The sequence below is a fragment of the Aplidium turbinatum genome, chromosome 9 (assembly GCF_918807975.1).
Source record: "Aplidium turbinatum chromosome 9, kaAplTurb1.1, whole genome shotgun sequence".
Classification (NCBI taxonomy): Eukaryota; Metazoa; Chordata; class Ascidiacea; order Aplousobranchia; family Polyclinidae; genus Aplidium; species Aplidium turbinatum.
Window position 1 is genome coordinate 26280385 of NC_137480.1, and position 14074 is coordinate 26294458.

The following is a 14074-nucleotide window of genomic DNA, read 5'->3' on the forward strand; positions in this document are numbered from 1 at the left end:
ATACACTAGCGAAAACTAATTTTGTTTCCTAGGTGCTAAACATTCACAATTTCACACGGTATAAACGACTCGAAACAAATAAGTTTTATTTTGAATTTTCACGCAGATACACAAGCATCTGAAAGTGTTCATCTGACATTTTGCTGTGTTTTGGTTCCAATATGTCTTTGCCCATTGCAAACATTCTTTTAACTGCAGCGCTGGAAGGTATTGGAGTGTTGTAGCGAAAAAAAGACATTAAAAAGTATGCGTTGACGCTATGCGCTAAAAAAACGCGAAAATTTTACGGCGTAGCCTCAAGCGTAAACTATCCAAAAAAATGTGGCCGCAAGCGTTAGCGTAAACAAAAAGTCTACGCCGCAAGTATGCGGCGTAGAATTTGCGGCGTATACGTACATCTCTGCATTTATGCAGCAATACAAAAGTACAGTTGACTGGAAATCGTATAGGTCATAAACGGATGCATGACTCAAAACTCGTGATGGCTTAATCGATTTGGTTCGTTTTGTTTATTATGTTAGCAAGAAACTAGACGAACCTGATGGATTGGCATCGTCCATCACTAATTTGACCACAAGCAATATGGAAAGTAGAGCGACAAGGAAGATGAGAACCTTCTCAAGATTGGTGAGAGACTTGATGCCTCTGCAGCACCAACATCTCATCCTTCTGTACCTTGAGTCTCCTGAGTACTTATGGAAGGTCAGCTGAAATAAAACAGAAAATTAAAAATAGTAAAACTTTGCCCAAGTAAACGATCAACTGAAACCGTTGCCAGGCGCTGTGGAAGCTCTTTCGGTTCTAACTGCTCATTGTCACCTAATAATTCACATTCATTGCTTAGCTCTAGTTTCTGAGCTGTGGAAAATAGCATTAATTTTGTTAATGTTCACAAATTAGTCTTAAAACCATTAGAATCCGTGATTTAAGGTAATAATTGAGTAGTTTGTTACAAATGAAGTGTCGTCGTCGTGTGAGCCTCTGGGGCCGAGAGTATATCTTTTTACCACCCCAGATGCACGATGTTCCCGGAGTACACGGGAAGGCTACTAGAGAGCAGCCAGTCTTTGGTTTCATCATCCATTAGAACAAGTCATTTCAAGAGCAATGGCAACAATGAAACGATTGCACCGGTTTGGCACAGCACTGGTCTAACACGTCCACTATCAATGACATTAGTTTTCATACGCTTTCAATCATCGATAAACTACAAATAATTACGTCATCTTCTGCGTCAATGACCGGCATGACGTCATCCATGGTTGCTCGGCTGTTAACGTGGTGGTCTCCGTTGGTGGCAGTTACCTAAAGTGGATCAACACAAGTTGCCATCAGGTCTTAAAACTAAATTACAGTTTTGTCTTACTCAGGGATTCGTAGTATAGGGATCGCCAACTCGGCTGGATATCTGACAAGCAGAGTGTAAAAATGTTGCCAGATATTTTTAAAATTTTTAGAAAAAAATCTCCTTTTGGCATTTTTAAAGTAGTAGTTGCCCAAAACTTGCCTGTAAATAAACGGACAAGCTTCGGTCGAGCATTATTCTTTAAAAATGCCAAAAATTAGTTTTTCTAAAAATTTAAAAAATATTTGGCAACACCTTTACACTCCGCTTGTCAGATATCCAGCCGATTTGACGATCCCTATACTACGAATCCCTGATCTTACTGTACAAAAACGAATGTACAATTACAAACATAACCTTACAGTACAGGGTTGTCGGTATTTTACCCGACCCAAAAAAACCCGCGTGGGTTGTTTTGAAAAAAACCACTTAAAAAAACCCAAAAAAAAACATAAAAAAACCCAGAGCATCATATTTGTCCAGTTTTTATTAGAAAATTAAAAAAATTAACAAAAACACTACAAGGTACTTAAAACAAACTTCAAATTAGGACTTAAGGATGTGATTGTGAAGGAAATTTCAAAGGATAAACTGAAAACGCAGTGGATATTTCTGTACACAAAAATCAAGTAATGCCACTTTGTACTACACTAAAACTCATTTATGCAAGAAGGCCTTAGACTGGTGAAAGTACTACTCTACTGTAGTCTGTATATATATATATGATGTGAAATGCAATTTAGGAGGCTATTTACCAATTACAGATTCTGGATTCTAACGCATGGCTGTTTCAGAGCATTTGCCTAAATGGCCATTGGCCACGCAATTGCTCATCCATTAATATATAAATGATAAAAAAGATTTAAACATGATGGCATAAATGCTCCTTGCCTTCAAATCTAAAGCAAATGATGCAATAATGTGATTTCTACCACGGTAGCATCAACTTGGTATAGAAATCAGTGGATGATGCAACTTCCAACTTGATCTTGAAATTAATGGATGATGCAACATTCAAGCAACAACAACCCTAGAGCATTATTTTATTAAGTTATGCAAGCATGTACTGTGAGTGAAAGGCACTTCATTCGTAAAAAGTAGTTTTGAGGTGAAATAAGCATCAATCTACCTTTTTTTGCATCTTTTTAAAAAAAAAACAATAAAACCCCAAAAAAAACGTTTTTTTTTAAAAAAAAACCGGGCGGGTTGGAATTTTTTAAAAAAACCCGGGTTTTTCTCAACCCTGTTACAGCAGGCAGCATACACAAATTGTCGATGGTAACTGGCTAACTATAAAATTACACCAACTACATGCTAAGTAATGTATTGCAACTTCCAGTTAGCCTACCAAGATGGGGTAACAAACATAAGCAACACGCTGTGAACAAATCTTTGACTTAGCCCTAGTTATCAGTCACAATAAGGGCCGTGGCCGTGTCGAACAACAAGTAAATGACATTACAATACAGGATAATTGATCATCTTCAAACTAAAGCAAGAATAAAGGAGAAATCGGCACAACCATGTACAGCCGAGATATCCAAAATACGGGATGAACAAGAGTCGGCGGGTTTAGGAAGCTGCACTGAGGTAGCCAACATCAAGTTCATCTTACCTGCTCTTATCACATCCAGACAGCAAAATCCTTTTGAATCGTTTTTGCACTGATTCAATGTCTGACTGATTTGCTGCCTGGGAATGGTCAACACAACACAGGTATGTAGCAAGGTCAACATCAATTGAAAACCAAACATTTAGTAATCGTTTCCGCACCTGCATATAACTGACTGCTTAAAAGAAGAATATTTATCAATCAACCTACGCTGACGTTTGACGACACCTCGGGGAAAACTTTGCCGCTACTGTCACCGGACAAGTCAGGAGAGCTAAATCAAGTTAAAAAATAAAACTTTTTACAATACAATGTTTCGTGCAGATGAAAAAATTATCATCTTCCCATGTAGCCCACCACAAGACAGCATATCACCATCGCACGACATACACTGCTTGAAATGCTTGATTAGTTTTCACAACAACCATTTAAATAGAAACATATCTTGCATCAGTACATTTACAAAACAGAGGACAGCATTACAGCGACAAAGAGCAACTGACAAGCAACATAACTTCTTACCACCAACTGCATGGAGCTGTCGGATTCGTCGGTCACAGACATGAAAACACAGGAATTTAGCTTCAATACAACTAAAAGCTGCTAAGTTAAAGCAAAATAAAACGTGATATATACCGTTTTCTCTATTTCACATATATAATATATAAAATAAAATGTAAGAACTACGTTTCATTGTCTCTACTTGCTCCAAGTGATACCCGAAGAGCTCCTATAATAATATATTTCGTCAGCTGCTTTTCAAACTTATCATTTCCAAGCCATTAAATAAAGAGTCTATTTTTATCATCCTGTCTTGTTGAGGCAGGCTCACCTACTGTAGAAGAACTCAAACTTATTTCCAAAACATATCAACCCAGTCGCTACATGAGAAGTATATTTGTACACAAGCAACTGATCCATATCACACACTGCAAAATATCGCGCCGCGGTCACTGCTTGCTTAATGCATATGGTCTCACAATCTTGCAGCGTAATTAAATGCCGACAGGTAATTACCACTCTAAGCCGTGCTTGCCTTTTCAGAGCTACCACGTTGTAAACAACTTCAAAGGGACAACACATTCCTATGATTCCTGCATTAAAAAATCACAACTTTAGAATTCCGATGCAGCGCAGGTCTGTTTAACATACGTGCGGGAGACGCATAAATCTGCTACAAAATTGTCCCAAGCAAAACACTCATCAGGCTTAAAGGCTGACGTCAAACCAGTAATACGTTATAACCCAAGCACTTGGTTCCATTTCAAGTCAAACCGCGAATCAATCGATGGAACAAAAGTTGACATTTTAATATCATTTCAACGTGTAACGACGCCAAAATTAAATCCTATCAGCAACCAACTACCAGACAGCAAAATTTATCGTTGAGTTTAAATCTCTCATCGTTTTTATATCTATCAAGGTTTGAACACGTTGAATCACTGTAAAAATGACGGATTTTGCTGTCTGAAAAATTGTCAGCAGAGAAACAATCACACGTAAAATTGTGAGACAAGTTTAATTTCGAATGTGATGCAGGAAGTAACTATAAAACTGACGTTTCCTACGCAGGTTAGTTCCACGTTTGAATCACCTCCTGGCTAGGTTCACCTGCTTGCTAAACCAAGTCTCAAATCACATTTTATCTGTTTGCCACGCACATTTGGTGGGCATCACGTTTCAACAAATTAATGCCTTCACATTAACTTCATTCTAGTCGGAAGATTACAACAACTGAGGAAACGTGCGATGTGACCGGTTGCTGAAACGAACTAACATTTACATGAGACCGTCCACCAGGCGCGCATTTTAAACGGAAACAGTGCAAAATACCTACGCTACCACAAGATTTTTCAGAAATAATGTGTATTGGAATAAATGTACCTATATATGCATTTTGAATGTGCGCTTGAGCATACGCATTCTAAGGACTGCTTTCCCTTCAACGGCACCTAATGAATGGAATTTTTCATTTTTTCAATTTTTCTGCGTAAAAAACCTCTACAAGTATGCGAAACTACCCGGAATAACCTATCAAGTCATTGTCAGTCCGAAAATAAAGATTCGAAACCAACTAATGTCTGACTAGTCAGTTTATGGCTGCAACCAGTCCAGAATACTTGACTCACTCACAACAAGTGCACTAAACTACAAACCTTATTAAGGAGACTATGCCAAAAATGTTGACACCAACAAGATATCTGCAATGGAACAGGCCCCAAGTATAAACGTTCGTAACAACTTAAGTCCGGCATTAGGCCAAAGTAAACAATGATGCAGTAATCCATTAAGTTACAAGACGAACATGAACGGCAAAGACCACATCAACACTCATGAAATGGATAGATTATTTGGTGATGCAAAGATGGTTTCTATCAATGATACAAACTTAACATCTTAATGTATGAACATGCATAGGCTTACCATGCAACGCCACGACGTTTACCAGACACTCTTGATGCCTGCCTATGCTGTGTTGACAGCCAAATCAAGCTTGTCTATAAACAAACTTAACTGGCAATATTTTTTAAAATGCATGTATGTGTAACTGCTTCAGTCAAGTCTCAACGACACAACTAGAGACAAACACTTCTCATCAGATTTTCAGTTGCAACTTAAAAAATTACCTTCAGTGACTGGTTACAAGAGTAGGAGCTTAATGCTTGCCTAGAATCCCTTCTTCCTGTCACAACCATAACTTGCAATCGTATACATATTTGCTTTGATTTATTGAATCTGAAGTGGGGTTAAAAACCTGTTTTTTGTACACACTAATGAATCTTCCCAATGGTTAAACTCAAATCCGAAGTACACACATATCACAAAGGAGTCCTGGCATCCTTCTCGCTTGCTTTAACGATACTGAAGTTTAACACAAGGTAAAGCTTCCAGAGCTTCCAGAGCTGCAAGGCGGAACGAAGAACAGCCTTTGGCAAGAATTGAAAACATGTCAAGTCCAAAGCAGATTCTTCGATATTCAAGAGGTGTTGTCCAATTGCAGAGTTACTAAATATATTTTTGTCATTCACAGTATTAAACAATTTGTCTCGAACATAATTAGAGAAGGAAACAATATAACTAGAACCCAACCAAATCGCGCTTGCAAAACTGTAAATGACAAAAATATACCTATTGACTCTGCACGGAATGGCCAGTTTCGGTGAGTCCGGTCCCTATTAGGTAATTTTTTTATTTTTTTTTAAATTATCGGGTACCGTAGCCTAATTATCATTGCCGTTGTAGGGTTAAGGGTTTGGGGTTCGGAATGGCCCATTTCGGCTAGTCCGATTGGGCTAGTCCGATTCGGCTATTACCCTATTCGGCTACAGCCCGATTTGGCTAGTCCGATTGGGCTAGTTCCCTATTTGGCTACAGTCTTTATCGGTTAGTTCGTATTCAGCAATTTTTTGAAAATCCAACGATAATCCTTCTGTAATCCAAAAAAATCCTTCTGTAAATCCAATGACGCCTTCTGTTTATTTAGAGAATTTTGTATTTTATTCCACAATATGATTTCTTTTGCATTCCGACAAAGAAAAACAAATTGAAATGAAATTTAGCGAAAAATGTTTGAACTATTAAATTGAACTGTTTGCTCACATAAAATCGACAGCGATGCCTTCTGTTTATTTAGAGAATGTTGTATTTTATTCCACAATATATTTTCTTTTATAGTTGCATTATCGAAGCTTTGGATGAGTGGGGTTTAGACCTAACCATTGAGATCTTAAAACTAATAAGCGAATTAAATTTATTTTTGAACTGTTAATGTTTGCTCAGATAAAATTGACACGTATCCTGCGCCGCCGTCTGCATGCAAACTTAGAATATATTAGAATCCTCAACTATTACAAAATTCTAAATCCAACGACGCCTTTTGTTTATTTAGAGATTTTGTATTTTATTCCACAATTTATCGTTTCTTTTGCATTCTTGCATTTTATCCAGTGTTTACCTTTGAGTGCCTTCCCAGATGGCAAAATCCGTCATTTTTACAATAATTCAACGTCTGCAGACGTTAAATCAATGTAAAAATGGCGGATCTTACTGTCTGGGTGAGCCATGTGATAAATTAAAGCCTTTGGTTGCGTCATAATGAACTATGTAATTACCATTCCTAGACCGAGGAGCAAGACTACGCGCGCCGGTATTTAAAAAAGAATAGCGGAGAAAAAAGTAATGCTTGTCACAAAGCAATTTAACGAAATTCTTGAAAACCTTTTCGAATGCGTTGATTAATGATTTGAATTGGGAAAGAAAGCCAGAAGTAGACATTTTTTTATTCAGGTTAAAGTGAAACCACTCTACGTTGGACTAAAACGCAAAGTAACTATCAAGTTGCCTTGCAAAGCGGAAGATCAAAGTTCGCAAAACCGGTCGTAAAATTGATTTTGCCCAAAAATTAGGTTGTTGAAATCAATGCTTAATTACTCGTAACTTTCACGTGATATAGGCCTAATTTTTTTTTTGTAGTCAGAGTGTAAAAGATGGAGGTTTGATATTATCGAATTGCATAGGCGCCGACTTTTCAAAAAACCTTGGGGGGCGAGAAAGGTGATGACGTCATAACCGTAACGCTATTTTACTCAATTAAAATAGTCTTTGATTAAGCTTAGTGTCTTGTTTATATTGACACCTAGGTCGCAAACCGAATTTATTAGAACCGCTGCTTGAAAGGATTAGTTTTACGCATGCAGTAGGCTACGCCTAGTCGTAAAAATTTTGATATTGTTAGCTCATAATTGGAACAGTTGGAAAACAAGACGATTCGTTTCCTTTTCGTGCGAGTGAATAACAACGATCAAGACAGTGAAGTTATCGAAATAAAACGTAAAAAATCATGATCTCAAGCAGAGTGAAAACCCGCTATCAGTTTTATTAACCTCGTTTCGCTAATTACTTTCTTTCAAAGCGTTGACAACGGCGAAGTGTTTTCTCTTCTGTTTTTTATCGAAAGTCTTTGTAGTCTTTTATTGAATACAGTAGGCTATATACTCGAGTAAAGGTCGAGATGTTCGCAAGTGATTTTCACATCAAAAAGACAAGTTCAACTAACACGGGACGTGCTGTTGTCTCCAGCTCGGCAGTTTTCAAAATGAACGCACTAAAAATCATTGTCGACGTAGATTACGGAGTGTGCCTAAGTAAAAGTTTTGAACACGTTTATTTGCAGTGATTCAAACTTAATTTTCAAATTCAATGATTTCTTGTCAATTCTAAACTTTATGCACTTGTTGAGCAGTATGCAAAGCTCACGAGACAAAACAGAAAGAGCTGTTTTAAGAGATCATTTTTTTATTTTTGCGTGTAGGATATAATCGTTCTTATTATTACGTAACATTCCATGATCGTTAAAGTCGATGTCAAACCTTAGCGGCCGCATAAAACAATGATGTCAGGTCAGCTAGGTGATAATAGCGGTAAGAGACGTCGTTAATGCAGGCAATATCTGCGACCAAGACCATTAAACACCTTTTCTTTTATCGGTTTTCGATTTAATTCTCACACATTGCGAAGAAAACAATGCGTTCTGTTGAATCATAATTGTCTCACAGCGGGAAGACCTCGTTGAAAATAGCGCGTCTAATTTAGCTGGTTTACTGAATATTGCAGTGCATAGTTACGTGACTATTCCAGCAGCGTAAGTTACTCTACCATCCACTTTGAAATTTCCATACCGTATGAGAAAGCCATGCGATCAGCTGCTGTTTTGCGGGCAAGAGCAACGTAGGCTTTTCTTGCTCTCGGCATTATTTAAGTCGTCCGTTTAAATTATCTAAATCTCTTTCGCGAAGTGTTTTATCTTTAAAACACCACTTGTAATCACCACTTTTGTTGCCCCTCAACCATAAATTTACGGGTGGCGCCGCCCCCCAGAAGTCGGCGAGTATGTCGAATTGAATCGCCAGTTAATACTTACCGCCAGTTAACACTCTAAATTGATGGACCGCAAATTATCGTAAAAAACTGTTCGTCCGCGCATTTGCCAGTTTGACTATACTACAGTATATATATATGATAATATATATATATTTTTTTATATATGATAATATATGACTTTGTTTTACAGCATCAAATTTATGCTATCTCCGTAATTAATAACTCGTATGTAAGTTTTTACATGTATTTTGAACAATAACACACTCGAACAACTAACAAAACACTTCTATTTATCTCATTAACCTCTATTGGTAATAATGAAAAATGTTGTTTTGATGTAAAAAAAACATATTTTGAACAAACCCAGACAACAAAATTCGTCATTTTTACATTGATTCAACGTCTGCAGACGTTGAATCAATGTAAAAATGACGGATTTTGCCGTCTGGGAAGGCACTCAAAGGTAAACACTGGATAAAATTGCAAGAATGCAAAAGAAACGATATTGTAGAATAAAATACAAAATTCTCTAAATATAATACACAGAAGAATCGGACATTACATACATCTCTCTGTTATCATTTTTAATGTAAAAATTCCTTTTGTGGTCTCTTTGTTTGGAACAATTCCAAACTGTGGAACAATTCCGGTGTCATAAATATGATTTAAGATCTCAGTGGTTAGGTCTAAACCCCACTCATCTAAAGTTTCGATAATTTCAACTATAAAAGAAAAGATATTGTGGAATAAAATACAACATTCTCTAAATAAACAGAAGGCGTCGTTGTCGATTTTATGTGAGCAAACAGTTCAATTTAATAGTTCAAACATTTTTCGCTAAATTTCATTTCAATTTGTTTTTCTTTGTCGGAATGCAAAAGAAATCATATTGTGGAATAAAATACAAAACTCTCTAAATAAACAAAAGGCGTCATTGGATTTACAGAAGGATTTTTTTGGATTACAGAAGGATTATCGTTGGATTTTCAAAAAATTGCCGAATAGGGAACCAACCGATAAAGACTGTAGCCAAATAGGGAACTAGCCCAATCGGACTAGCCAAATCGGACTAGCCGAATCGGGCTGTAGCCGAAAAGGGAAATAGCCGAATCGGACTAGCCGAATCGGACTAGCCGAATCGGACTAGCCCAATCGGACTAGCCAAATCGGACTAGCCCAATCGGACTAGCCGAATAATAGCAGACCCTTGGGGTTAGGGCTTAGAGGTTAGGAACTCACCGAATCGAACTCACCGAATAGTAGCAGACCCGACTCTGCAATTGGACAACACCTCTTTGATATTATCCACAATGGATATTAACAAAGATGAAAACATGCAGCTTGGAGTTATGTGCAGCCAGGGTTGGTCAAGGAGGTTTCGCCCACTTTAGTTTTACCCGGGTAAAACCCTGGGGGGAACTGGGAAAAACCTTTTGGGGGAAACTGGAAAAAACTTGAGTTGTTAATATTTGCAAATGTGAATGAAATAATGATTACTCCTCATAGTTAATGTTTATTATCATAATATTTTCAATGAACCTATAAGATTTCCTGTGCTCATCCTACAAAAAAAAAAGCAAAATACTGTGATTTACTAATATCTAATAATAACAAGTAGGTCCATTGGTCCAATTATTAGTTTACATAGATGAACAATTGAACATACCAGTATGTTACCAAGTCAGATGCTGCCCTGTGCCTAACATGCAGTCAGCAAACAAAATTGTAAACTTTGAACAACAAAAGCCAAAAGAAAGAAAAGATAAAGAGCCGATATAATCTCAGTCATTGATAACATGTCAACAGTCTTCGTTGTCCACATTGAACAGCTTCCCAGTCCGAGGATAAAGATTCAATCAATCAATCTTCTCACTTTTCTCCTTCCATGAGAGTAACACACCAGACATCGTTTTTGAGGCTTTTCTTTTTTCTGTGGGAAGAAGCGTTTTAGGAAAGTGCTTACCACTGAGGGACTCGGACTGGGAAGGCTGTGTGGACGACCTCTACTGCTTTCCGGCAAAGTGCTGGAAGATATCAGTTGGTTTGCAAGCTGCAATTTAAACTGAAGCAATTAGTCACAACAACACAACACTGACTGGCGTGGTCTTTGAGCTGAAGATAGACCATCTGAATTCAATAAGAAATTACTATTGGTAGTTTGGTACTGCCAGCAGACGGAATGGCCCGTTTCGGTGAGTCCGATTCGGTGAGTCCGATCCCTTAACGGGGGATTTTTTCAATTTTTTTTTAAATTATTGGGTACCGTAGCCTAATTATCATTGCCGTTTTAGGGTTAGGGGTTAGAGGTTAGGAACTCACCGAATCGGACTCACCGAATAGTAGAAGACCCGCCAGCAGACGTGAGTCAGTACGCATTGAGAAAGTGTCAAAAGAAAAACCTGAAATATCACTCTGTGATGATCTGGAGCTTTATCTATTTTATCTAAGTATTGATGCAATTCAGATGGAAAATGTCATGAGATAACAGCTAAACAGCTGATTAGTCATTATATTGCATAAGAAACTCCACAAACAACACATTTAGAAGTTTTAAGGGTTTCCCCAGTTTCCCCCAAGTTTTACCCATGGGAAACTGGGAAAAACCTCCCAGAGGTTTTACCCAACCAACCCTGTGTGCAGCCTTCTACTCGTAAACTATTGCCAAGGCCACCTTTAAGTTTCATGCTATGGCTGGCATGACCATTTGACCAACATTTACCATCCAATTTAATCAAAAACAACATTAGTATTTACCGTGAAAGATAACCAAACCATAGGTTTGGTTTTGAATCTTTATCCTCGGACTGACAAAGCCTTGATAGGTTATTCCTGGTAGTTTCGCATATATACTTGAAAAGGCTTTTACACAGGGCTAGTTACAGAGATTGACAGAGTGTAGTTTTCGATTGTTGAAGTGTTGCTGCCGGTAAATCATTCCATCCTTTAGGTGCCGCTGAATGGAGAGCAGTCCTTAGAATGCGGTGCTCAAGCGCACACCCCGAGCCGCTTGATCTTGAAGCTTCTTTGTTCACAAAGTCATGCGCTAACCAAGTAAACCAACTGAGCTATCAGGGAAGAAAACTTTCAAGGAAAACAGTTGCTACTCACCTCATGCTGTGTAAGCGGGGCATATTTGACTTGGATATTCGGCATGAAATAAAAATGCCAACCTTCTAATCTGACTTTAGTGTTCAGATCCCAACCAACAAGTATAATGCAGCAGCATAGATGGCACAGCAGTTATATATAACCTATGTTAGCCAAGAATTTCTAAAATTTAAATGAATTTTTGGAGTATCTTGTTAGCTGAAACCAACAGCACACATCTGGGTTGGGTTGCTGAAAAATTATTGGAAGTGGCTATTTTTCCACACTTAATGCCATGGTTACAATGAGTGTTGCCAGAGTTGGGATTAAAGTTAGGAAGGGTTTGAGTTAGAAATAACGTTAGGGTTTTGATCTTTGCCCAGAACTGAAAAAAAAATTCCCAAATTTTATACATGTTTTTGTTTTCAACAGCTTTAAACTTTTCTCAAATTAGAGAAGAATTCCTTATCTGACAACAACATTTTTTAAGTCAAATCAAGAATAATAGCTTTATAATCATTAGAGCATGTTCCTGTGAGACCAAAAAAGCTTAATCCGAAAAACAATGAGGTTATAAAACTTTGTTTCAGGCAGGGGTTGTTAACCAGGGGAACACACATTAGTATGGCATGTGCAGGTGTGTAGCTAACACAAAACGTCGGGGGGGGGGAGGCAAATAAGTAGGGTGCAACCTAATTCGTACCATGAACAATTCGTACCGTCAGTTCGTATCTTGAAAAGATCGAGAGAAACAAACAAAAAAAAGCCGAAGTCGCTGATCGCAGTTTCCGCAAACATTTTATAAGGGTTAGGGTATCGCAGTATCGGTTAGCGGTATCCGCAAACAAACAAACTGAAAAGATCAATAGAAAAAAATAGAACATTGCTGATTGCAGTTTCCGTTTTTCCGCAGTCTCCGCAAACATTTTAAAGGGGTTAGGGTTGATCGATTCAGTTCAGTTGTTTTTTATTTCTGACCATCATATCAAAAACAATACACGTCAACATAGCAAAGGTCGAGAAAAGGGTAGAAGCGACAAAACACCTCAACCCTTGCTCAACTAAACCCAAAGATGCAGCCACACACAATGCATTTCCATACGATTTTTCCAATCGGAGTTTCTGCAAACATTTTAAGAGGGTTAGGGTGTTTCCGCAAACAAACAAACTGAAAAGATCGAGAGAAAAACATAGAACAAAGCCGAAGTCGCTGATCGCAGTTTAAGTTTTTCTGCAGTTTCTGCAAACATTTTTAAATTTCCGGTAGTGATCCTAAGAGTTTGCTGAAGTCGCTGATCGCAGTTTCCGCAAACATTTTAAAAGGGTTAGGATTAGGGTTGATCAGAGTTTCCGCAAACATTTTAAAATTTCTGGTAATGATCCAAAGAGTTTTTGTTTGTTGCGAAAAATTTTAAAATGTTTGCGGAAACAGCCATCAGCAACTTCGGCTTTTTTAATTTTTTTCTCTCGATCTTTTCAAGGTACGAACTGACGGTACAAATTGTTTATGGTACGAATTAGGTTGCATCCAAATAAGTATTATCATATATAGATATCAGTTTACATCTGCTAACAAGTCAGCGAAAATTATTTCATTGATTTTTTAAGTCAAATCAAGAATAATGGCTTTATAATAATTAGAGCACGCTCATGCGAGACCAAAAAAGCTTAATCTGAAAAACAATGAAGTTATAAAACTTTGTTTCAGGCGGGGGTTATTATTCAGGGGAGCACACATTAGTATGGTGTGCGCAGGGGTGTAGCAAACACAAAACGTCGGGGGGCAAATAAGTATTATCATACACATGACAGTTTACATCAGCTAATGAGTCAGCGAAAGCAGAGTACTGAGAGGGTGGTCTGGAAGGCCTTCCCCAGAAAATTTTGAAACAAAGTATCGGTAGGTCCATAAAGTTGAGCATTTTGAGAATACTTTTAGCCTAAATCCATAGTAAAACTCTTGTCAAATGATGCTATTACAGAAAGTGAAATGTTCATTGTTCACTCAAGCGTCACCTACCCTACCAATAACACCCAAAGATACAAGGAAATTTCAGCACTTTCACAGTCAAAGTAACTGCCTTGAACATCTGTCTGCGACAGAAGAAAATAATAATAACAATATTATATTTATATAGCGCCACATCCAC

The 14074-nt window shown here is 37.7% G+C and overlaps 1 protein-coding gene across 1 annotated transcript in view; it reads right to left on the bottom strand.

Moving 5' to 3' along the window:
* LOC145777118 (endothelin-converting enzyme 2-like) overlaps nucleotides 1–12099 on the bottom strand; it is a 37183-nt gene extending 25084 nt beyond the window's left edge. Inside the window, exons 1-3 of the mRNA XM_082588413.1 lie at nucleotides 11946–12099; nucleotides 1222–1305; nucleotides 539–707 (exon numbers count right to left, since the gene is read on the bottom strand). Coding sequence (XP_082444539.1) covers nucleotides 539–707; nucleotides 1222–1305; nucleotides 11946–11990 — 298 coding nt within the window. The 5' untranslated portion in view covers nucleotides 11991–12099. The remainder of the gene's footprint in view (nucleotides 1–538; nucleotides 708–1221; nucleotides 1306–11945) is intronic.
* Between the last annotated feature and the right edge of the window lie 1975 nt (nucleotides 12100–14074).